The sequence below is a fragment of the Lepisma saccharinum genome, chromosome 9 (assembly GCF_977018435.1).
Source record: "Lepisma saccharinum chromosome 9, izLepSacc3.1, whole genome shotgun sequence".
Lineage (NCBI taxonomy): Eukaryota > Metazoa > Arthropoda > Insecta > Zygentoma > Lepismatidae > Lepisma > Lepisma saccharinum.
In genome coordinates, this window is record NC_139237.1 from 31,554,144 (window position 1) to 31,578,461 (window position 24,318).

General features: G+C 37.3%; 1 protein-coding gene across 1 annotated transcript in view; it reads left to right on the forward strand.

Moving 5' to 3' along the window:
* Positions 1 to 24,318, forward strand: part of Alr (Evr1_Alr domain-containing protein Alr) — a 31,783-nt gene that overhangs the window by 1,928 nt on the left and 5,537 nt on the right. Inside the window, exons 2-3 of the mRNA XM_083128955.1 lie at positions 7,662 to 7,731; positions 17,964 to 18,111. Coding sequence (XP_082985081.1) covers positions 7,662 to 7,731; positions 17,964 to 18,111 — 218 coding nt within the window. The remainder of the gene's footprint in view (positions 1 to 7,661; positions 7,732 to 17,963; positions 18,112 to 24,318) is intronic.

Here is a 24,318-nt window from a genome sequence, read left to right on the forward strand (position 1 = left end):
TTCATAGCTGAAATTCATGTTCTTTGTTGAAATATAATTCTGCGAGGGACAGTAGCCTTTGGTGTGTACACCTTCGTACATCATCACACATCGTTATTGTGTTTTGTTCATGTTCATTGGGTATCCAGTGTTTCAAACTGTCTGTGTTTGCAACGAAAGTTAGAAGTATGACATGTGGTGGATGTGTGGTGAAATTCGTGTCAGGTGTGGAAGATCCAGTATATTTTTTAAAATTTACTTGAACACGGGATCGTGAAGAAAGGAAAGGAATGTCGAAAATGTGGCAGTGAATGTAAGCTACTCGTTAGAAGGAATGGGCTGTGGGTATATGCCTAATATGACGTTTCGTGGATGCATGCTGAATTCAGTTAAGTTTTCCGTATCCTGGAAACTGATTTCTTCAAATTTAAAAGTTTGTCGGCACGTGACTCCGGCCATTTTCTAACATGACTTTAACAGGGACTCTATAGGCGGAGGCGGGGCCGCAGTAGGGTGCGGTATATCAATTACCCCAGAAGCGGAGTACGCAATCGGTGGTAAATTTGGACTCAAAAATTTCAAACGAAAATAATTTTTTAGTTTAAATTTCCCACCGGTTCCGTCATGGATAGCAACAAAAACCATTCACGGATAGCACCACGAAACATTACAATTTTCTTCGTAATACAATGTGAAAAAGCTTTAAAAAAATATTAGATGAGATGAGCTTTGTTCATGGGTATTTCTTGGGTTCCAAAGGGTGAAACACTACATAACGAATGAAAATCGACAAAACACAAGCATGACGTGCAATTATGTAGGAAGGTGTACACACCATAATGTGTCTCAGTCAAGCGAAAAGACTACGAGGAAGAAGTAGTACTCGTAATGTGAAAAATTGCAATTACTTAGATAAAAAAACAACAACATCAATACACCTTAAGGAATGTTCCACGAAGCAGATAGGTAAGTACAAATGTCAAAAATTGACGAAACTAAGAAGTTATAGGTGTCCAACGGATAGTAAATTTTTACCGAAACTACTTACGGTAATAACTTCCTGTAGCATTGTTTAACATCTGGAAGGTGTTTTGTGTGATGTGGGAATGTTTCCTAGCGTAAATTCATGTTCTTTGTTGAAAATTAAATCTCCGTCGGACAATAGCCTTTGATGCGTACACCTTAATACATAATCACGAGTCGTGATTGTGTTTTGTTCATGTTCATTGGGTATCCAGTGTTTCGAACTGTCTGTGTTTGCAACAAATGACGTGGATGCGTGGTGAAATTCGTTCCGGGTGTGGAAGATCCAGTGTATTTTTTAATTTAGTTGAACAAAGGATCGTGAAGAAAGAAAAGTAATGTCGAAAATGTGGCAGTGACTGTAAGCTACTCGTTAGAAGGAATGGGCTGTGGGTATATGCCTAATATGATGTGTTGTGAATGCGTGCTGAAATTCAGGTAAGTTTTCCGTATCCTGGATGCTGATTTCTTCAAATTTAAAAAATAGAGGCAGGTGACTCTGGCCAATTTCTAACATGCCTTTAACAGGGAGACTAGAGAAAGCTGGAGCGGAGGTGGGGTAGTGGTAGGTCAATCACCCCAGGGGTGGAGCACGGAATCGGTGGTAAATTTGGACTCAAAAATTTCAAATAAAAATAATTTTTTTAGTTTAAATTTCCCACCGATTCCGGGATGGATAGCGGCACGAAACATTACAATTTAATTTTCTTCGTAAAACAATGTGAAAAAGCTGTAAAAAAATAGATGAAATGAGCTTTGTTCACGGGTATTTCTTGGGTTCCGAAGGTGCATAACAAATGAAAATCGACAAAACACAAGCACGATGTGTGATTATGTAGTCAGGTGTACGTGCCATATTGTGTCTCAGGCAAGTGAAAAGGCTACGAGAAAGAAGTACTCGTAATGTGAAAAATTGCAATTACTTTGATCAAAAAAACATCGATACACCTTAAGGAATGTTCCGCGAAGCAGTTAGGTAAGTACGAATGTCAAAAATTGATGAAACGAAGAAGTTATAGGTGTCCGACGGATAGTAATTTTTTTGGTTTTTGGGGCTATCCATCAATGGTTTGTGGGGCTATTCAGGTATTTTTCGGTTACAAAGGTTGGAAACACTGCATACACACATGATCCACAACTCGACTCAAGCTTTACCCGCCATATTGTGTGTTACGGAAGCGAAAAAACAAACGTAAATATTCGACACGGTCCCAACACCTCTCACTCGTTCATTTCATCACTTTTAACATTCGTATTTACCTAAGCTATTTTGCATTCCGAAAGATTCTTCTAGGTGGTATTTTACTTTTTTCACGAAAATAATTTCAATTTGTGACATGAGAAGTAATTATTGTTCCTCCTTTTTTCGCTTCCAGAACATGGCGAGACACCTTGACTAGCGTGGTCAACCGAAATATCCCCACAAACCATTTACGGATAGCCCCGAATTCATGAATAGCTCCACAAACCATGCACATACAGCCCCACGAACCATGCACGGATAGCCCCCCAAACCGAAAAATCCCCACGAACCATGCACGCGTAGCCCGAAAAATCATGCTCGGCAAGGTTAGGTTCGGTGAGGTTAGGCACATAGTTAAAATTGTCATCATATTGTAAAAAAAACATTCGTGTTTGGAAACACTGACAGGGAGTTACATCATCACACATTTGGTTCACGTAGTGCAAGCAAATTGAAGCAACAGCAATTGTGTGTCGGAGATATATTTCTGTTGAAAAATACATTATTTCCCGGTGAAATAGATTCCACAATCAAAGAAAATACCTGCACGAACTTCTAAATGCTACAGAAACTCATTTCCGTAAGTAGTTTCTTCTGAAAAAATGAAGAACAATAATTACTGTTAATGTGAAAAATTCAAATTATTTTTGTGAAAAAAGCAAAATGCCACCTTAAAGAATCTTTAGCAATGCAGAATAGGTAAGTACAAATGTTGAAAATGACGAAATAAACGAGTGAGAGGTGTTCGGTGGAGATCGCACTGGTACCGTATTTACATGTGAACAGAATTTTTTCCCATAGCAGCTACAGTACAGTACATTTTTTCCCATGCAGCCATAGCAGCAACTCGTCCTTAGTAGCTTTTTTTTTTTTTTTTGTAAAGTATGAGTGGAGGGACTTCTCGAATGCACTGTACCTTCCTTTCTCTTTGTACTGTTAATCTTGCATGTCTTTAAAGCAATGGCGGTTATTGATATTGTTGCAGTGTTGCACAACGACCAGATATCTTAACATGAAATTTCATGCTTCTTGTTAATATTTTTTTCATTGTTTTTGTAAACATATAATTTTACCATTGATAGCTTCAAAAAAGCTAATTCCATTATGATTCATTAAAATGAAGGAAGCAACCTGCGAGAGACGTACAGGTCGACGTTGCAGTGCAGAAGAAACTGCCTGATCTCTACAGCGAGGAATATTGGAGCAAGGTTCAACACTGTTGTTCCTATCCTCTTTCCTAAGCCGGCTCACTGTTGCAGGTACAAAAACCAAGGTCACCAGGCAGGGACTTCACTGTGATTTGATGGACTGACAGGAAACACTAGGATGCTAGTTCTTTTTTACGCCATTAGAGAGCAGCAGCAGGCAACAGACAAAATGTCCACATTAGGCAAAGATAAATATTTTCTTTTGAGGAGAATTTTACGTAAGAGTTTCGATTGTTTCATGATTTTTTTTTTAAATTCTCCTAGCAGAAAGACTAATTATCGTATAATTTTGGCAATCATTTGTCACACAAAATTTGAACCTTCCTTAAAGTAATGAGCACTATTTGGATAAAAAGAGGATGTTTGTGTTGAAGAAAAGAACAACTTTAAAATTGCCTTATGCAAGCATGCACACTCCCCATAGACAAGGCATTTTCCATTGATAGAAGCGATAGGGATATTATTTTAATGCTAAAAGAAGTAAACCTGACCTGCCTAACCTAACCCTGAAAGCATTTGGGGTTATTATGAAAATGCTAAGGGAACTGGACCTGCCTAACTTAACTATGAACGACAACTATAGCTCTTTTCAGTTGTTACGGCGTGCGCTCTAGAAGCTGGCAGGGGAGTGGAGAGCGGGGAAACGACCTATCCAGCGCAACGAGACAGGCTGGTTAGAGAGAGAGACTGCAACGTTGCCAGAGTAGCGGGAAAGGGGAGTTGAAATCGAAAGAACCATGAAATACAGACGTCCCATTGTTCGCGTATGGCCTGAGAATGTGTATTATCCCCATCTTGTGGTCAGTAGAATACCGATAAGTGTATGACATCAAGTGTATACGTTGTAGGAATTCTTTCCAACTGTACCGAATGTTAGCTCATTGTCCATTACAATCACTGCGTCTTTGATGTTCCTTTCGTCAAGCGTATCTAAAAACTGCAAAAACCACTGAAAACTAATTTACATTCCTGTAGAAAACCAGTGTGACTGGAACCTACGTGACAAACAATAATGCGCCCACCTTTACCCACAGGCACTTTTAAACCCCCTGTACCCTCTTTATTTTGCCAGATTTTCGTTGGAGCGTAATTCTGATGTATGTACGTTTCATCTAAATGAAATACCTATATAGGGTAAAGGTTCCTTATTTTTTAGAAGATGCATTTTTTTGCAAAAACGTTACTCTGGATGTAACTATATCGGCTCTCTCCATCAGAAATCGTCTACCGTCATTGCTCTTTTTGTACTTGAACCCCATATACTTCAGTATCCTTCACAAGGACGAAACTCCCCACTGAAGCTTATTTGTGTTTGCAAATCAACGCGTAACTTGTTCGGTGTTGGATATTCACCCTTTACATAATACCCGAGGATAATTCTTATTATATCTTTATCGCAACCGTCGATTACCTTTGTGATACTGTTCCTTTTGATTAGTTTGCGAGGTGATTCAAATGACGTGGAACCCGACGCCTCAAGACTGTCTTTGCCTTCCCTAACAATGCGCTGCACAGTTCCCGTACTCACTCCACAAGCTTCCGACACTCTCTGTTGCACTTTGTGCACACTTACCAAGGGACCACTGTTTTCCGTTTTTCTGCTTCCTTTTGAAAATATCCATGAACCCTATTGATTATTTTCCTGCATTGGCTACAAACTACCTCTTTCCTGTTCGCCATCGTACGATACTTACTGCGTTAATAAGCACAAAGCTCCCTATGGAACAACGAGAGTACAAATAAACGTCACATTACATGCCACATACACGTTTATCGAAGAAACAATGCAGTTAGGCAATACACGACGCGACAACAATTACTCCCACGTATGTTATTCCTACATTCCGCTCATAACAAACAGGAATCAACACTGACCCAGTGTTGATTTTTTTTTAGAATTTTTGATGTTTTGCCCAAAACACCATCAGCAACGCGGTGAATTGGCAACACAGCAACGTGCAGAACGAAGTTAGCGCTGCAGCTTTCTCCCGCAACTGCGTAACTCTCGGCTCCACCGCTAGGTGGTCTGTTCTCTGGTTGGTCAGCGGCATGTTCCCCGCTCCCCACTTCCCCTGCCAGCTTCTAGAGCGCACGACGTAAGAACTGAAAAGAGCTATAACAGTGTCGAGGAAACATGAAGTAATCGCTAAAACTCCGCAATTGAAATCGAACCATCTGAAAATTGCATACGTAGCATGATGAAATCTGTTAAACAAAATGAACTTGGACCGAATTTTAACCTAATTTACTTATCGTATATAAATGAAGTTCTAGTTGTGGTGTGGGCGCTGGAACTAATTGTCATAGTTGCGATATTTTGTATACTGTTGTTAAGTTGTGTTCCTACCGATACGAATGCTTAAAAATTATTAAAAATACTGAATAATGTTATTGGGTGAGTATTCCAGTTAGAAGCATTGATTTATCAGGGTTTTTCTTCAAAATATTCAACAGTTGAATCAAGACATGAAAGTACTTCTTATGTAACACAAAAAACACAATTCTGCATGATATTGTTGCCGAATAAATGGAAACTTCAAATTTTGCATGATAATTATTAATTATATATCACGTGGCATTTTGCAGATCCTGTGAAAAACCAAAATGCCCGAAAAGTATCAGTTGCCAGCCAGGTAACGGTGAACAAAATACATCTGAAAATTTTCAGAATATTATCTCTAGTTTGGAATTTAGAACTCTTTAAAATTTTAGCTGTGGAATTACATACTTTGCTTTAACTTGTAGTTTTCATGAGCATTTGATGACAATATTTTGAAATTCACTATACTTACTCTCGATGGCATGAAGATTCTAAATATCAGATGCAACATATAATTAAATTAAACTAAAACTAAATCCCATGGTTCAACAGCCCTCCTAGGGCAGTCTGCAAAAGTGTTTTTTCGTTGGGCGATGCACATTGATTCCCATCACTTTTCATTAAATGCATCCATATCTGTGTTAGAAGTTGAAAAGTGTTTTTTCAAGAATGAAAATTTGACCCTTGTAAGTTTCTCAAACTTATTTTTGGAAAGATAACTTTCCGGTAGTTTGCTACAAGAAGGCAAAATAGCATTTGGGGGTATTTGCTCCCTTTCTCATTGCAGAAATTAAATTTTGGCAAGGGAAATAGTTACAACTAATAGGTGTAAGTCTTAAGTAAAATAATTTTGCAATTTAAAAGGTATAATTTTAGTGATAATTCTAAATATGTAAAAGGAAAAGAAAAGTAACTTAGTTTTGTTTGAAACAATGAAAAAATATAATTATTCGTGTAATGCAGTAACCAATACTACACAAGAGAAAAATGATAGTTAGTCAGTAGGTGCATTTGGATGGAAACTGCACTCAAAGATACTTTCAAAGAACAATCTCTTGGAATTACTGTATGTATGCATATATTATTTTATATACCAAGTAAGTTGTAAATATTTATAAAACTTTGAGGTAGAAAAATAATTTCCCTCACTAATAAAATATATTTTTGTATTGAGGAAGGGATACCAACAAATTGTGTTTCACCTTCATGCAGTAAATTGGGTCTCTTTCCAGTGATGCTTACCCAACAATATTTTATGTTAAGAATTACTCAAGAAAAATAAAGGTTGGAAATAAGTTCTATTAAATGGAAAGAAAGTGCACCATACAATTGAGGCCTAGGGGTGTGTAGAATTAGGGCCCCACACATTCTCCGTATTGGAGGTGATGTGGTCAGCACCATACTCCAGCCACCTTTCTTCCCCACATTATTGTCTTGCAGGAACATTGTTCGACGTTGTTGGCAAAATTCCCACTACTGATGATCGATCCTGGATCTTCTGTATGGCAGCCAGGTGCCCTGCAGGCAACCTCAGTGGCTGTAAATTCGAAACTAAGAGTCGATATTCCAAAAATGAAAAGAAAATGGGTTCTTATATTTGGCTACAGATACACTGTACCGAATCTTATCAAGATCTAAGTGGGTGGTGAGGTGGTTTTCATGTGTACTTTTGACTGCATGATTTGACTTTGAATTATGCCTTTGCAACTCCTTCACCTTCCAGCATTTTCAGGAAAATGAAAATGTTTGCATTTTGTTTTCAAAATTACAAACACTTATTGCAAAGATTTTGCTTCTACTCCTCAGTTTTCTGATGTTCATTGAAGAGTTACCAAGGAATGCCTATGGTTAAGAAGAAACTATAATTTGTTATATTCTTTTGTTACAGAAAGGGGATGGATTGAAGGAAAAACACGTGGAGGTGCGACAGGATTGCCCACTAGATTCTGAGCAGTTAGGTAAGTTACTTGCAGGGGAGATTCCATTTTAGGATGTTTTCTTTTGCCAAGCATGACTAATGTTTTCAGATTAATAAGTATTAGTATTCTCAAAAATATTTAAAAAATAATTTAAAAATACAAAACTTCTTGAACTTATGTTTAGGTGAGTATCTATTTTTTCCGAACAATGTTTCGGGAAACTGCTGTTCCCTTCCTCAGGTTCTTTTTTTTAGGCTATCGAAAATACTCCATACCCACGTCAAATCTCTTCAAAAGCCAGGAAAAAGGATACGGTATGACTTTAGTGAAGGAAGAATTTGGAAAATTTGCTAAAACTATTAAAACTCCCATCCCCCATAACTGTTTAAAACCACAACAATAAAAAACTCTCAGTCTAAAAGAGCCATTTCAAATTAAAAAGATAAAAAGGCACATGTCTGAGAAAGTTTGTTATTGTGGGATTGATTTATAAATTCTAAACTACTGCATCTTTTTGAAAAATTTAAATTCTACAAGCAAGAATGATTAAAATGCAACATCTGACAATTAAGGATGCAGGGGCAAAGGCCCAATTGTCGAAATTTACCCGGACCACGTGTTGGCACACGACAGCAATTAACGTGCCATTTCTTAAAAACTATACGCTATATTTCAGTTCTGTCTTTTTTGGTTTACGTCTGAAGGTATTATATACTCAAATTACAAAACAATACATCCATTGTTACTATTATTAACAAGCGCTATTTGAAAAAGCTCTTTGTTTCTCTTTTATTACTATGCGGTAAATTGAAGATACCACTCAATCTCAACCACTGCCTCTTTTTGAACAATCTAAATTCTAAATGTAAGAATACGTAAAAAGCAACAATTTGAGTAACATCTGACAATTAAGGGCCCAGAGGTGAAGCAGGGTCAAAGACCCAAAGTTTGAAATTTTCCGTAATTACGCAAACTTTCCAAACCCCCATAATTTCAGTTTTTCTTGCAACACTTACTTACATATCCTCATAGAGTGGTATTTTGTCATGCTTCCCTCCAAATTTGCTCTATCCAACATCCATAGGGCAGACGCTAGAGGTGAAATTCCAGACATTTTCCTGAATCTAGCAACTCTGCTGCTTTATATATTGTTATTATTTTTCTCTCAAGAAGTATCAGTCTGTTGCATGTTTGTAGGAATATACCACCACTATATACTACATTTTTTTCATTCACTTCGGTCTTTTGAGGGGCAGAGTGGCATGTCAATTTTTTTAAAAAAGATTCAACTTTTTGTTCCTTTAACACTAATTATTGTGATGCACAATGTATAAATTTTACCTCCGCTAAAAGACCTGTCACTAAGAAGAAAAAAAAAGAGAATGCCATCTGTCTACGACAATTAATTCTTTAGTTATGATTTTTCTTTGTACTTTGCAGCAAGATTGAAAAGCACGTGCTTTAAAAGGTACTAGCTTCAAACGGATTACATGTTAAGACAGGGTTGACATTTTGCCCGGGTTTTTTGGGAAAAAAACAACAACCCAGGTGGGTTTTTTTGGGCTTTTTCAGATAAAACCCAGGCAAGCGGGTTCGATTCCCGGTGGATGCACATAGTGGTTCGGATCCCACTTTAAACTGTAGGTCCAGTCCCGATTAGCCTTACTGTGCATAATGTGGACTTAAACACCAAATCAATCCAAAACTCGGGTAAAACTGGGTTTTATTGTTTTTTTCATGTTATGTTTATAAATATATATATTTTAAAAATGAAATAAATTTTTCCCTGATAGTAATATATTGGAACATTCAATTTGTATTGTTTTAGTTCACTGAATCAAAAGCTATTTAATATTTTCTGTTAACATAGTTGAGAATTGGCAATAGAGATCTCGCACCTTGAAATGATTAAAGTAAAAACATACATAACCTGTGCCGCAACAGACCATTGATAGCCCAGGCCTACCTACCAACTACCGGCCACACACCTACCTGATCCTACTCTGAAGTGGGAGATCATCCAACCAATTATGGGATGACATGTGTTCAGCACGACGGACCCCCAGTCATTGTCGTAGGTTTTCATGACTCTCCTTATTTGTAGCTCCCCAATTTAATCTTGATGGTGAGTGTTCACCAGTCTCATACACAGGCCTAAATCTCAGGAGACTCAAACCTGCACATGCCCCATAGCCAGAGCCCATGACCGCACAGCTACAGTGTGGGACAAATTTTTAAATTATCTAGAATACTATGTTCTGAAAAATTTGACCAATAGTTTGATTCTACTCTTGCTGGATGGTGTAACAGTTAATAGATCTGTGATCAGTTCCCAGTGTTGCGCATTTGCAATACTATACTAAGGGCCAGTTTTTCAATGTTTTGTTATTCTTTCTGTTAACTATCTGCCAGTTGGAGATAAACGCCACTCTTAAACAGCACCGGGTTTTTCAATGTGAAAGTAACTGGCAGTTAGCAAATCATAACTTTGTACCCCAAAATGATATGCTGGTAATGCTGAAGCGGAAAAATAGGGGATCAATCTGCGCACCATCTATTAGTATAGTTTCAAACCGCGTCGATTGGCACACAGCCTGGCGTTTAAATATAGAACTACAAGCGCAACCCGCTCGAAAGCACTTTATTGCACAGGAAACGATTTGAACAACAGCTGCGTATCCATTCTGTATGCTTACGAAATAAATTAACGAAAGCAAGCACTACAGATTTGGCTTTCTTCTAATAAAGGTCAATTCAATTTCATGTTGGGGAAATGCTGTTATGAGGCGCAAGCGCAGATACTTCCTTGTAGAAGAACTCAAAAGTCGAAACATTAATAATACCTGTCTGTTGATATAAACACTATTAATATGTAGATATTGTACATTTGACTGTATGCTTTGTACTTCTCTATGCATGTTTGTTGAGCGAAAAGAAAACATGTTCGTGAGAATGCTTTGTAGGTCAAGTTCTAAAAATATGAAGGTACGAGTAAAAATAATTTTAAAATTTACTGTAATATTTCTCCGAGAAGATCAGTCAACAATAAAACATGAATTGAAGGCAACACACACAATAAGTAATTGACAAGAAAAAAAAATGTCCGTGACCATGACTCCAACTCGTATTACAAAACACAACACACTCTGAAAGGTGGTGCCGCTAACCACTGCACCAAATTACTGTTTGAGATTGTATGCCTGGTAGACCAGATATACTAGTCACAAATTCTCCAACACAACCTCGCCAAGCGAATTCTAGCAGCAACTACGCTGCTTAATTTCCATATTTGCATGGACATCGGTAAGCTCTGCCAAACAAAACAAGTCTTTTGTATCAATTTAACAGTTTTATTAATCCTATCTTGTGGAATGTGACAGTGAAGTTGCGAGTGTGGAACTTTGATAGCTGCATGAGGCAGCCATGTTGCTTTGCAACTTCCAGTTAGGCTGGTAACTGCAAGAGGAAGTACCAGTAAAAATAATCGCTACCAGAGTTCCAGTTACGTGCTAACATGAACCTTAACTGTACATTGAAAAACAGGCCCTAATACTTGATAGCTGTGGTGGTTTAGTTAACCTCCGTGGTGGAGTGGTTAGCACAGCATACTGCATTGTCAAGGGTCCTGGGTTCGAATCCTGGTTCAGATGTGGATGTTTGTCCCAATGATAATACAGAGAAAATTGAGAGAAAAAGGGGGATACTACTGCTTAGGGGTATTACTTTTATTACAAATGTAAAAAAACGTAGACAGGCTGGCTGACTGCCATGCAGAAGACCCAGGTTTGAATCTTGGGGTGTGTGATCTAAGGTCGTAATTTTTCTGGTCTTGTCCCTGCAAAAAGCAGCTCTGGAACTCACCCAGCCTCAAAACAATGGGTCATGGGGGGTAAAGGCAGGCAGAGTTTGGTTGTGATCACATCACCTCCAAAAGGGCAGAGATCAAGAATATGTTGGGCCCTACTCCCATATCCCCTGAATGTGCCTTCATGGTGTGATGCTATATGCACGGGGAACTTTACCTTTACCTACTACACAACATACGGTAGCTGCACGTACACTTTTAAATATGCTTCAATACCGTTTGTTCAAAGTTTTGTTTCCCCATTATTTTTGTAGATGTTTCAAGTTTAAATATCTTTTCCGTGTATTAACCATGCCAAAATTATAAGGATGACATATTTAATTGTCTTGACTGATTTCGTCCAAATGGAATACCGTATCCATTCTCCAAAATATCTGGGTGTTATGAAACTAACAGTTCCCATGGACAAAACATTGGTGGCCCCCATTTGGATCTCAACATACATATGATTGGCTTATTGCAGAAAGGGACCTGAGTCACATATTTTAGGTATCGGAGATAATGGTATTTTTGATTTTCCTAGTTACAGACACATCTTTTAGTGCAGAAAGGACATCAGTCACACGAGGCTATAACCAAGAAAATGCACAGTGAAAAGTGTACTTTAATGCAGAAAGGTACCTAAGTCACTGACTCGGGTCCTTTTCTGCAATAAACTTTGCCGTATTTATACATTGTATGAACTGTGTACGCTAATCTGTAATGCAGCTCGGGGAGGTAAAAATACTGTCAAACTTATTGACACCAGTAACATTATTGATTTTGCAACGTGGTGGCCTCATGTCTACAAAAAAAAATATGGCATCTTTTGAAACTACCATGCGTTCCTACAAGAACAGGCAGTATTTTCAGATTTCCAAGTATCATTACTTTGAATACTGTGTTGAACATAAGGGTACTGTCAAGGTCTCCGAATTCATCAAAGTTTTGATGTCTCACACCTTCTATCTGTCCAAAGGTGCAAGAATTGTAATTCCTACATCACGTACGTTCCCTGTTGCATGTATGCCGATCAAGCTTACTAAATTGAAGGACATACAAACTGCATTGTCGTATGTACCAGACGACGTCAAAGGATTTTATGAAGATATTCATCAGTGGCCTACTACACTCGCCAATGAAACAGACCAGATGTAGAGTAACACATGCATGTACGAGCTCGTACATTATTGCACTTCAAACACCGACAATAAAGTCCAGAAAGTGCACTGTCATTTATTGATGAATCTATAATTTTCTGTGGCATATATAACATAACATAACCCAACCTAAAATAGCTGATGTGGCAACGACAAACTGGCGTTTGTATCATATTTCTCGTCTTATTTCTCACAGTTTCCACTTTTATTGCAGAAAGGTACCGGAGTCACAACTTTTTCATCTCCACTGTCTCTAGCAGCATACTGCAGGGGGGTGCATTGAGGGTTGCAAAATTCGCTATTCATTATGCTGAATATTCTTTCTTACACTATCAATATTATACAATTTTTCTTCTTTTTCTCAGAATTGTGCAAAAGTGACCCAGGTCCCTTTCTGCAATTAGCCATTCATATGCACTATATTGTTAAAGTATTTGTCACGCATAGCTTAAGAAATGCCCTAAAATATTTAAGTCTGTTTTCCTAATGTCCAAAAATGTATTTTACACAGATATTTGAAAGTGGCATCAGAATTTGAAGCTACCTCAAAATATCAAAAATCAATTTCTCATCCACCATTTTGAAATGCTTTCAACAAATGCAAATGCAAAATAAAACCATTCCCTGAATGCGACATGAATTTCAGCTTCAAAACTCTAAATTTGCTACAGATATCATGGTCTCAAAATTGGTGTCATTCCCTCACCCTTCCTAAACCACACACTATATTATGGAGTTCTTATTGAAAGCTTCAAACTCAAGCAATGTCCTAACGTAGCTGAGACTTGGTTTTCTTAATGTACGAAAATCTAACATCAAATATTTGCATAACTTAAAGCTCTTGCATTGAATTTACTTGAGTATGCCACACCCCCTATTTTTTAAGAAAAAAAAAGAAATTGTGGTATATTATGACCATGCTCAACTTCTTGGGTATAGAGCTCCTAACCACAAATGACATTTATCCTACATGAGCAAGCAACCCATTACATTCAATCAATGTACTAAACTGGAGGAAGGGGTCACTGTGTCAGTTCAAGGCATTGGAAAGAAAACGGAACATTGCACACATACTAAATTTTGAGAAATGAAATGAATCATTTGAAAAGTGTTTGATTTAATTAAACCACAGTTAACTTTATTCTACTTTCACGACGTTTCAATACAATGTACTCAATTCTCCTTTGTAATGTTTTATACATGGAAAAATTATTGTAAAAGTTGATCGTCCCAGGTGAAACTATGTGGCTTGCTCACATACGGAAGTGACTGATATCTAAAGTGCTACCACATTTCAAAACTATAAGCTTTGTTCGTTCAATGTTTTATCTAAATATTTCAGACCCTTTTGATTTTTTGTTTCTTGGTTATATGTTCGTACTATTTCTGTTAAAAGTCTATTTCTAGCATGATTCGAGAAAAATGTCCTGAAAAAACCCACTGTGAGTATTATAAACTTGGCTAAGCCTTTATTTTACAAGTTTTTTCAAACTGTTGACAATTCTAGAACCTCACAATTATTTAAAGCAATAATTTACACACTTTGAGTGGTTTTTTCAAGGTGTTTTTTTCTGAAGAAACCCATCTGGGGAAAACTGGGCTGGTTCCACCCAGGCCAACCCTGGTTTGTGAGCGGTCAGGCATCTAAAGGTTAAGAGAAACCACCCGTGGGCAAGGGAATCCCTCACACCTATTATAATGTCAAATAATTGTGTGTAACCAGTTTTCCCTTAATTCCTACAGGAGTCCCAGGTTCGATACCCAGTGGAGGCACATAGTGGTTCATATCCCACTTTAAACTGTAGGCCCAGCCCCGATTAGCCTTACTGTGCATAAAGTGGACTTAAATCACCAAATCAATCCATCAATCAACCTTAATTCCCACATAAAACTGCTTGTCTAGCCCAGTGTACATCCTAAGACAATTTCCTATTTCATACCTACTTTGCAATTAATAGTTTTTATGGTGATTTTATATACGTATATATAACTAGTCAGGAAATAAATAGAGAGATTCCCAAAGGAAACTGGATTTAATTTAAGAAAATACTTTTTATTTATTTATTAGTTGGCAAAGTTATTACATTATTTGAAAGGGTAAACATTGACATTAAATGTGGAATAGGATATGTGACAAATGTCCATCGCTGCATTGTGTTTTTTCAAAAGTGCAGTTGCAGTGACTGACGGTGCACTGAGGTTTTGGAACACTGCCACACTATTGCTCACAGTGGCAATGTTTTCGGCTGATTGGCAGGTACGAGGTCAGCTTATTTTTTTGTTGTCTTGAACCGACCCTTTCTGTTCAAATATTTCAACTAGTCATTTCACAGTTGTTTCATTGGGGTATTTCTCCTACCAAAAATGTCATGCGATTTGTGCACAGTCTCAGCGAAACAATCACTGTATTTGTGATGAATTTTAACAATAGTCACTCGCTTCTCACATATTGTGTTTACTACAATATGTGACCTTGCAGAAGGCTGCCAAACTTGCAGGGAAAAAATGGCACACAATTTAATTCCTGCATTACTTTTGGGACACCCTTTACAATGGAACCCTAATTCTATATACCTGAAATTTATACACTTTCAATTTTCATTGTCCAAAATACTTTTCCTGCATTTAAGTTGTTTTTAGCCTGGTCCCGTAAAAAATGTAAAATCAATAGAGCACCAAAGTTAAAATATTGTGTAAAAACCAAATATGTGCCAAAAATACCAATATAACAAAACATTGTCTCTCTCCGTACAATTTAAACACAATTCCAAGTTTTTTGTTTTAGTTGAAAATGATAACAGCTGTTATAGTAAAATGAATTACTTAAACAATTTACAGTTAACATTTATGTATGGTTCTTAGGCATCATGCTAAGTATGTCAATAATTTATTGAGTCATTCCCTGTCCTCATTCATATCATAAATTAACAATGAACATAAAAGTAAATTGCCAACTCTCTCCCCCTTGAATGCCCAAAGAGGCAATCTTGGGGGGGGGGAGGAAAACAGACAGATCAGATAGAAAATGAAAGGGTCATTGGTCTGTGTGTGTTGAGATGTGTTGTTTCCCAGTGTTCCTTTGATAAACGATAAATCAATAACCAATTGGAATTTCTCATAACTTATAAACATATTAAATTAATTGAGTCATGGAGAGAAGCTAAGCAAATGTAACAAAGTGAATTAAAATAATTAATCATTGGATAGAATCGGAAAATATTAGTTTTATCTACATGCCATGCTTACAAGCAATTTGTGTATTCTTGGCATTCAAGCAGTAGTTCCTAAATTTTAATACTGTACACAAAAAAGTTCCTCGATATTATAGCACAACTTCCATACAGTGTATGTTTCTTCCAAGGTGCACAGGAAGGAAAAAATGTGTGGAATCTTCAAAATGAGTGTTAAATATTGTTTAGATTTGTTGACCTTGATTCAGTTGTTTTTTTAACCTCAAGTGTTAATCGTGCATTAATTTTGTGCCTACCAGCCTGGAGATCCTAGGAAAATCAGGGACATTTGGTTTATTTATGGAAAAATAAAATTTTTCGTAGTAATGCATGAGAGTAGGTTTTTGAAAACTAAAAAAAAGAAACAATAAATTTAAAATTTGTTGTGGTAAACTCTACTTCAATTTGACATGTTGAGTATGACTGGTAATTACAGTAGAAATTGTAAGTACTCTAGGAAAAGGTAACATTTCAATTTCTTTTTCAATTTTTAAGTTGTGTTTGGTAGATATGAGGAATAATTGAGATACCTTTACTTTAATTATGCATTATTTATGCTATAATTATGATATTTATGTAAAAAAAATAGTTTGTTAATCACAAGTATTACGTAAAAACACCCCTGATAACCCTTTCCAACAGTCAGTTTCTACTAATTTTCCCTTCTTGTTATCACCTCTACATGTTAAGCCTTTCTGTCCTTTAAAAGGTTTTTGTGCGCATATGTGTACTTTTCAATCTATTCCATACTTTTTAATTATTATTTTCTTTTCATGCATTTGCGCCGTTCTCGTTAGTTTGATGCTGTCAGCTGGAAGACATGATGAGCGGACATTTGCATGTAGTGTTGCAGTTCTAAATAAATAAATATGGATCCATGCATTAACACTATACGTCTTTTCTTCCAAATATTTATTCGATGGTTTGATCCCAGTTGTGCTCAGTGTGTCGCTCTCTGGTATCAACAATAATATTGTGGCAAGTTATAACGTGATGCGGACAGCAGCTGCGGAATTTTCAATATTAATTAACTTTTACCAAGAAGTTCTAAAATCTTAAATCCCGTGGTGTCTGAATACAGGTGATGACTCATTGTAATGTTTTCTCATAAATGATGGTAAATAATCTGCCGTAAAAATCCATTTGTCGCTACAGAAAAATTTGTCTGTTTCAGCTTTTCTTCCCTCGTTCCCTGGCATAACTAAGTAAGAGAATGGCTTCAGTTTTGCTCGTAAAGCAGTCCTTCCATGTTATATATAGTTCAATGGGCCACGATGACATGAGCTGGTACAGGGAAGGAATTCATGCCTTTGTTTCGTGCTGGCGTAAGGCTGTAGACGTAGATGGAGATAATTTAGAAAAATAACATACATTCAGTTATACTGTGAGTGACTTCCATACATTTTGAAAAAATCGTTTCCAAGAAAAAAATTGCGGTGCATTACTTTCCGAGCATTCCTCGTAATAACTATAAAAAGATTTGTCACATAATGAAGCTAAGGAAAGCAATCGATATATGGACTCTGCTGCAAATAAACATTCCATATTCATTTTCCAAGAACCAACAAAGCATCAACAATGGATTGTTTGATTGCCAATTGCCTACATAGACTAACAAAAGCACGAAAAAGTTGTGTCTATAAAAATACCTTGCCGCAATACAACAATCGTTAATTTTGACATATCATCTATATATATAGAGTCTCTGCAAAAAAGGACCACTGTTAGTGTCTATATATAGATATGCCGCAGTTAATGGATTCAATCTAGAATTAGCTCATTATCCTGAACATACAAGTAATGATATATATCATAATTTAATGGAGGAGTAAATAGCAATCATCCCATCTTACTTTGTCTCCTAAATAAAGTAACCACCCTCAGTAAAAAGACTGAAAAAGTACAAAGGTGTGTTTTGAATTAAACTTTTTTATATATGCAATTATGTGCAAAACATGATTCCTGGAATTCATGGTCCGATACTATGCATAGCCATGTAAGCACAATGTGTAATTGATGCTTTAATGTTTGTTTCAGGTCGCAACACTTGGTCCTTGCTCCACACGATGGCTGCTTATTACCCTGATACACCTACCACTCGGCAGCAGGAAGACATGAAGAACTTTATGGGTTTGTTTTCCAAGTTCTATCCTTGCGAATTGTGTGCTACGGAACTTAGAAAGGAGTACGTAAGTTTCAAGATATCTGGATATAATGAAAAGTAGCAGTTCGCAATAAGATACCATCTTATGTTTTCCATATTTTCTACATGCTAATTAAAAAATGTGTTATTTCTTGTAGTAACCAAAACTTGTTGATACCCAGTATTTAACCCATTTTACATGTGTTTTTTTACAAGATTTATATAAACACAATATGGATTAGAAATGTCATGAAGTATTGAATATTAAAAACCTTTAGTCACTAGAAATATTAAAAAGATATGATAAAGTTCAAGTAATGCTTGTATCTACATTGCTAAGCTGGGAATATTTCAGTGTATGTATTACTATAAATGATCACGTTGGTTCACAGACCTAATAACTGGTACTATTAATGCAATATTTCTGTAAATAGCCTCACTTTCGTGGAAAATTCTGCAATATTTATTACTGTATCAAGCACATGTCTGTTTCATTAAATTAACCTCTAGCAGACAGTGGTTTCAAACGAAATATTTCATATACATGCTCATCTTATAAATAAATGTTCATTCTTTCCTAACGTACCATTCATAGCACTCTACAGATTGTGATATTTTGCTCAAAACATTGGAACAATGAGTGACTAATGAACCTGAATGTTCATTTAATGAATGCACCAAATGGTTCATAGAACTCATGAGAGAGGGTGCCAGCATGCAGAACACAACTACGTTAGATGTTTCTTTTCTTCGGTAAGAAACGAAAGTAATTTGTTTCATAAACAAAATTTGTATTGTTGTTGGTAGGGATTGTTGATCACATGCATCATTATTGTACTTATATTGTAACTTCATTATTAACTTTGTTTTGATTGTGATTGAATTTAAACAATCGGGCAGATGCAAGTCTGGTGGTGGACAGCTCTGCAGACCATTGCATGAGAGTTGTGTTCCACTTGTACGACACCGATATGTTTAAAATCATTTCCAGAAATAAACATCCAAGGGTATTTTAAAAATTGGTTGTGAAGGCATGATGGAACATGTGTTTCGTTTAACCCTTAAAGATTGGGCCGTGACACGGGTGTCACAGCAGGTATTTCCCTTAGAACAGCTTGTGATACTGGTGTCACAAGCTGCTTTTTGTCATAGTATGTTACTTTTTTAACATATTGTAATTTGGATAATGATCGGAGATACATGTTTTGGATTCTGCATCAGTCTAGAGGTATGTAATTAACAATTAGTTAAGATTAATTTAATTGTTATTATTTGGGGGGGGATGTTTGAAAAATTTATTTGTTATTGTGATTTATTTTCATTGGTTTTGAAAACATTGCTTCTTTCTCAATTTAGCAATAAGTGCTTAAATTTTTCGACAGCAATGGTAAACATACCAGGCATTATGCGGTTACCTTTTGAAGATTCACGTTCTGGCATAGCCTATGTTAGGGTCTGATGAATTTCAAATTTCGTGTAAAAAAAAATAGTTACTTTCCCTTTTCTTCTAACTGATTACGGAAAATTATTTTTTTTCCATCAGGATTATAGCTCAAAGTATACTGAATAAAACGAGGTATCATTTGTACCTCTAATGTTCTTAGTCCTGGAAATATAAAATTTCATTTAGAAGCATGCAGAATTTCAAATTTCCCGCTGAAAACATGCTTGGCATTAGTGCAAATACCTGGAAAATCAGCCTCAGTGTTAATACGTAATTCCTTCGTGTGTGTGTTCAACAAATTTGATCGATCCTGCACCGATGTTCAATTATTGATATATGTGCTCTCTGGTCGAAAAACTCTCTGCAGAAAGATTGAGTGAGGAAGGAGAAGTGATACGAGGGTCAATATTTATATTTTGAGCCTAACAATGAAAAAACAGGAATTTGGCATTGAAAACTGCTTTATTGTTTTTCGAAGTATTCTCCTTTATGGTCAATACACTTTTGCATTCGTTTGAACCATTTGTCAAAGCAGTTTTTCCAATCTTCTTGAGACATCTCCATAATATGGTTTTTGAACGCATCAACGGCATCTTCCACTGACGAAAATCGTTGTCCACGCAATTTATTCTTGACATTCGGGAACAAGAAGAAGTCATTGGGTGCCAAATCAGGACTGTACGGCAGATGACCCATCAATTCGATTTTTTGACTGTTCATAAAGTCGGTTGTTAGACGAGATGTGTGACAGCTGGCATTGTCTTGATGAAGAATGATCCGACGGCGTTTGTTTGTTTTCCGTATTTGACCTAAGACCTCTGGCAAACAAATTGTTGTGTACCATTCAGAGTTGACCGTTCTACGTTCCTCTAAAGGCACAGTTGCCACATGACCAGTTTTCCCGAAAAAACAGGCGACCATTTGTTTCGATGTGCTTCGAGCGCGAACAACTTTTGTTAGATTGGGTTCATCTTGAAACACCCATACAGTCGACTGCTGTTTACGTTTCGGCTCATATGCATATATCCATGATTCGTCACCTGTTACAATCTTATATACGTCTTTTGAAGCACCACGATTGTATTTATTGAGCATTTGTTTGCACCAATTGACGCGAGCGTCTTTTTGAGTTTTTGTCAAATTGTGTGGGATCCAACGAGAACATACAGCTAAATCATCATGTAATATTTTATATATGCTGGTGGAACTAATGCCTATGGTTGCCTCAATCTCACAGTATGTCACATGATGATCTTGCAGTATTAGGTTTTGCACAGGATCAATGTTTTCTTGAACAACAACTGTTTTTGGCCGACCTTCGCGAATCTCGTCGGTGAGCGAATGGCAGCCACGATTAAATTCATTATACCAGCATTTCACAGTGGCAAAGGATGGGGCTTCATCGCCAAATGTGGAAGTAAGTTGATGGATGCACTCTTGTCTTGATAATCCACGTCGAAAATCTTAAAAAAATCATCGCACGAAAATGTTCAGGAGTTAATTCCATTTTATTGTTGTCGCGCAATCTCCAAGGCAACATAAACAACACAAATGAAGCTATTGACAAAACATTTGAAGTACTTTATGGTCAATAATGCCAGACGATTCCGTGCAAACGTAAAATCGTGCCTAACTTCAATCAGTGTTGCCAAGGCTCAAAATATAAATAGTGACTCTCGTATTGTGGTCACGGGAAATGTGCTAGATTCATGTTGTTTTGAGTGTGATTCCGGCATCTTGTATTATGACAAAACAGTGGAGGAAAGCATGGAGTTGAAGTACAGTGCAGAGACTGTAGGAGGTGGGTCTAACTCTCAAGTCGGAGGGAGGAAAAGAACTCTTCCGTGCCTGATTCTTCTTCCCTGAAAGGCAAAGGTAAGGAATCTAAATTTCCTTAAGTGATGTGAAGAAAGAAATAATTCTCGCGAAATGTGGTGCCTATATGTACTCTAAATTCTTACATGAGATAGCTATCTCGCGTGTGTTGAAACTAGTGTGACACTGAAGATTTACTCTCTACAAACCATGCGGTAATTACAAAAGGGCTGTCGACGCCATGACAGAAAAAGTTGTGTGCACACATAAAACTGACTATTCGCGATCAAGAAACATATAGTATGTACAAATTAAGTAAGAATGTGTTCCAGGATTAGTATCATGCTGGTTTATGAAGTGAAAAGGGTTATTTCTACCCACTTCATGTAATGTAAACATTGCAACGTAACGGCTGTATGTTATGGGTTAGTCATAAAGACTAATTATACCTTCTTTACCGGGAGAAAACGTTTGATGAAAACTATTTGATCATTTGAACAATTTTGAAAAGCACCTCTTTTCTCTTTGAGTTTGTGTAATACTCAGAACCTTCCGGTTGTTGTGAACAATGACATAAGACATGTATAAATCTTATGTTAAAGTTTCATTTCGATGTTGTCAGTACATTTTATAGGCAAATGTTGTCTGATGCATTAATTTAGGATAAATGTACAGTCAACTCTCGATTCAACGACCTTTCACAGTTTCCGGGAAAAGGGTCGTTATTTCGAAGGGGTCGTTATTGGAATTTGCACCAATTTTCAGCTTAGAGGGAGCTCAAATGGACACAAAGATGCCTAGGAGATGGTAACACCATTTATCCTGGTAGTTATACAACCTGTTATGCACAGGATGCGTGTTGTGAAAAGGAAAATAGAACATGAAAACGTTTTCACAAAAGAGAATTTAAAATAATGTTACTGTGTTTCAATTGTGCACAGTCGTTGCTTTCCCAGGAAATTCTTACAATTCTAGTTCATGAGAAACCCCTTTGCACTGAGACCAATGGAAAGGAAAACAATCTCTCGCTTATTGCAAGTGAAACTCAAGAATCTTGACACCAGTCAGACTGGTGCCAGCAAAAGTCGGGAGATAATCGGGCAGAATGAATGTTGCATTTTATATGGGTCTACTGGAGCATTGTTTGTTACAAGATTAACTGGTAAGATTAGATCTCTCGGGAGAAACAACACAACCTCTCTAGGTACCAGACAAAAAAAAATAAAGGCAGGGCTGTAATTTTCGTTCTGGTTCGGATGTGTAAAATACATCGTAAAAAAAAAGTCACTTTTCTTTGCTTCAACCAACTTTATTCACCCTTCCCCCTTCCCCATTCAAGGGAGCAGTCCAAACTCCTTCCTTGACTTGCATTGTAATCCAGCGTGAAAAAGGAAACTCGCAACTCGCGTTCTGTTTTCACCCAATGCGTATTCTATGACACGTCATTAAACGTCATTAAACAGCGTGGCAGTCGATAATCATTCGGGTTTGGAATTGAATTTAACTTTAAACTGTATATTTAGTCCTGATTAGCCCATCAGCATAAAATGAACTTAAAACAAGCTTTATGAAACTACGCATTTTCACATATCAAAATGGTAGATCGTTATTTACTCTCGCTCAGCGACCATTCCTATATTGAACACTCTTTTTTTTTTCCTCCACATGAATGGTTCTGAAGAAAAGCGGATGCAAATTAAATTTACATTTGCTTATCAGAAGGCGCAGAACATGAAGTTATTTTAACTCTTGTTCGCGCTGGATGAGTCATCGCTGTTATCGGCAATCAAGAGCTTTGCAGACGCTAGACAAAACACTGGCGCCAGCTGCATCGTAAAAACAAGGAGACCAGCTGGAAGTTCGAGCAACAGGTGGCGGAAGAGAAAAGTCCCAGCATTTTAAAGATAAGGCAACTGTCGAAGACGGAACTTTTAACAGCAGTGTAAAGAAGAAAGAAATGACCCTTGCTTTACATTTTACCATGCAACAGACAATAATACGGGCAATATTTCCTATGCAGACAACAGCATTAAAAAAAATAATAATTAAAAAAACTGAATTCTGCAATTATCAACATTGCCATGCACACCAGTGGCGGAGAATGAGCTGGGGAAAGGGTAGAGGGTCACTTTTTTTTTTTACTTGTTCTATGGTTTTTGTTCGTTTTCAAGAATATATCCAGAACTGGTTGCCTCATTTTAGACTTCAAAGGAAAGGAAGACTTTTCCACCGTCGCCTGTAATCAGCCCGCAGCAGCAAAAAAATCGTGGCCGAAACAATCTGCATCCCCCCCCCCCCCTTACGTTTGCTGACAGGAAAAGAGGGAGAAGTCAGTCAGCCAATGGAACACTTTTTTGGCAGATATTACGACATCGACACAATTAGGAAAACGTATGAAGTGGGAAACGGGAGTTATGATGCACGTAAGATCGAAGTAAATTTTTTTGGAAACCTGGATGACAATGCATTAAGCGGGTTGACGATCTTTAGTTCACCTATGTGGTTTTGATTATCTCTGACAGTTTCGCTTTTTTATGAAGTGTTGCAGGGAACAAAGAACACGTTTTGAATGAAAGTGGTTACCGGAAGTTGTCGGCTACAAGGCCGAGAGTTGCTCACTCACGGGAACCTGCTGAACTGTAGGTCAGAGCTGGACAGATGGGCCAGACTTGCAGGTGCCACGCACCTGTATTTTCGAACATTCCTGCGATCTTATCTCTCAAGGTGGTGTATTTATCGATGAAAGAGCTTGACCTGCCATACACATTGGCAAAGACTGCAAGTCCAGCAGTTATTTCGGGCTGCTCCCTCCCTCCCCCGCGAGTTTTCAGCAGCTCTTAGGACAAGGAAACAAGTCAAGTCGATTTAAAATAACATCCAAGCACATTCGATCTTCTCTTCTCGCGTATCCAAGAGCAAGCGTGGCAAAACAAGCCTGGCGCGTTGAGTACCGGCAGTCGGGTGCGGGTTAACATTGGTGCATTTCAGGG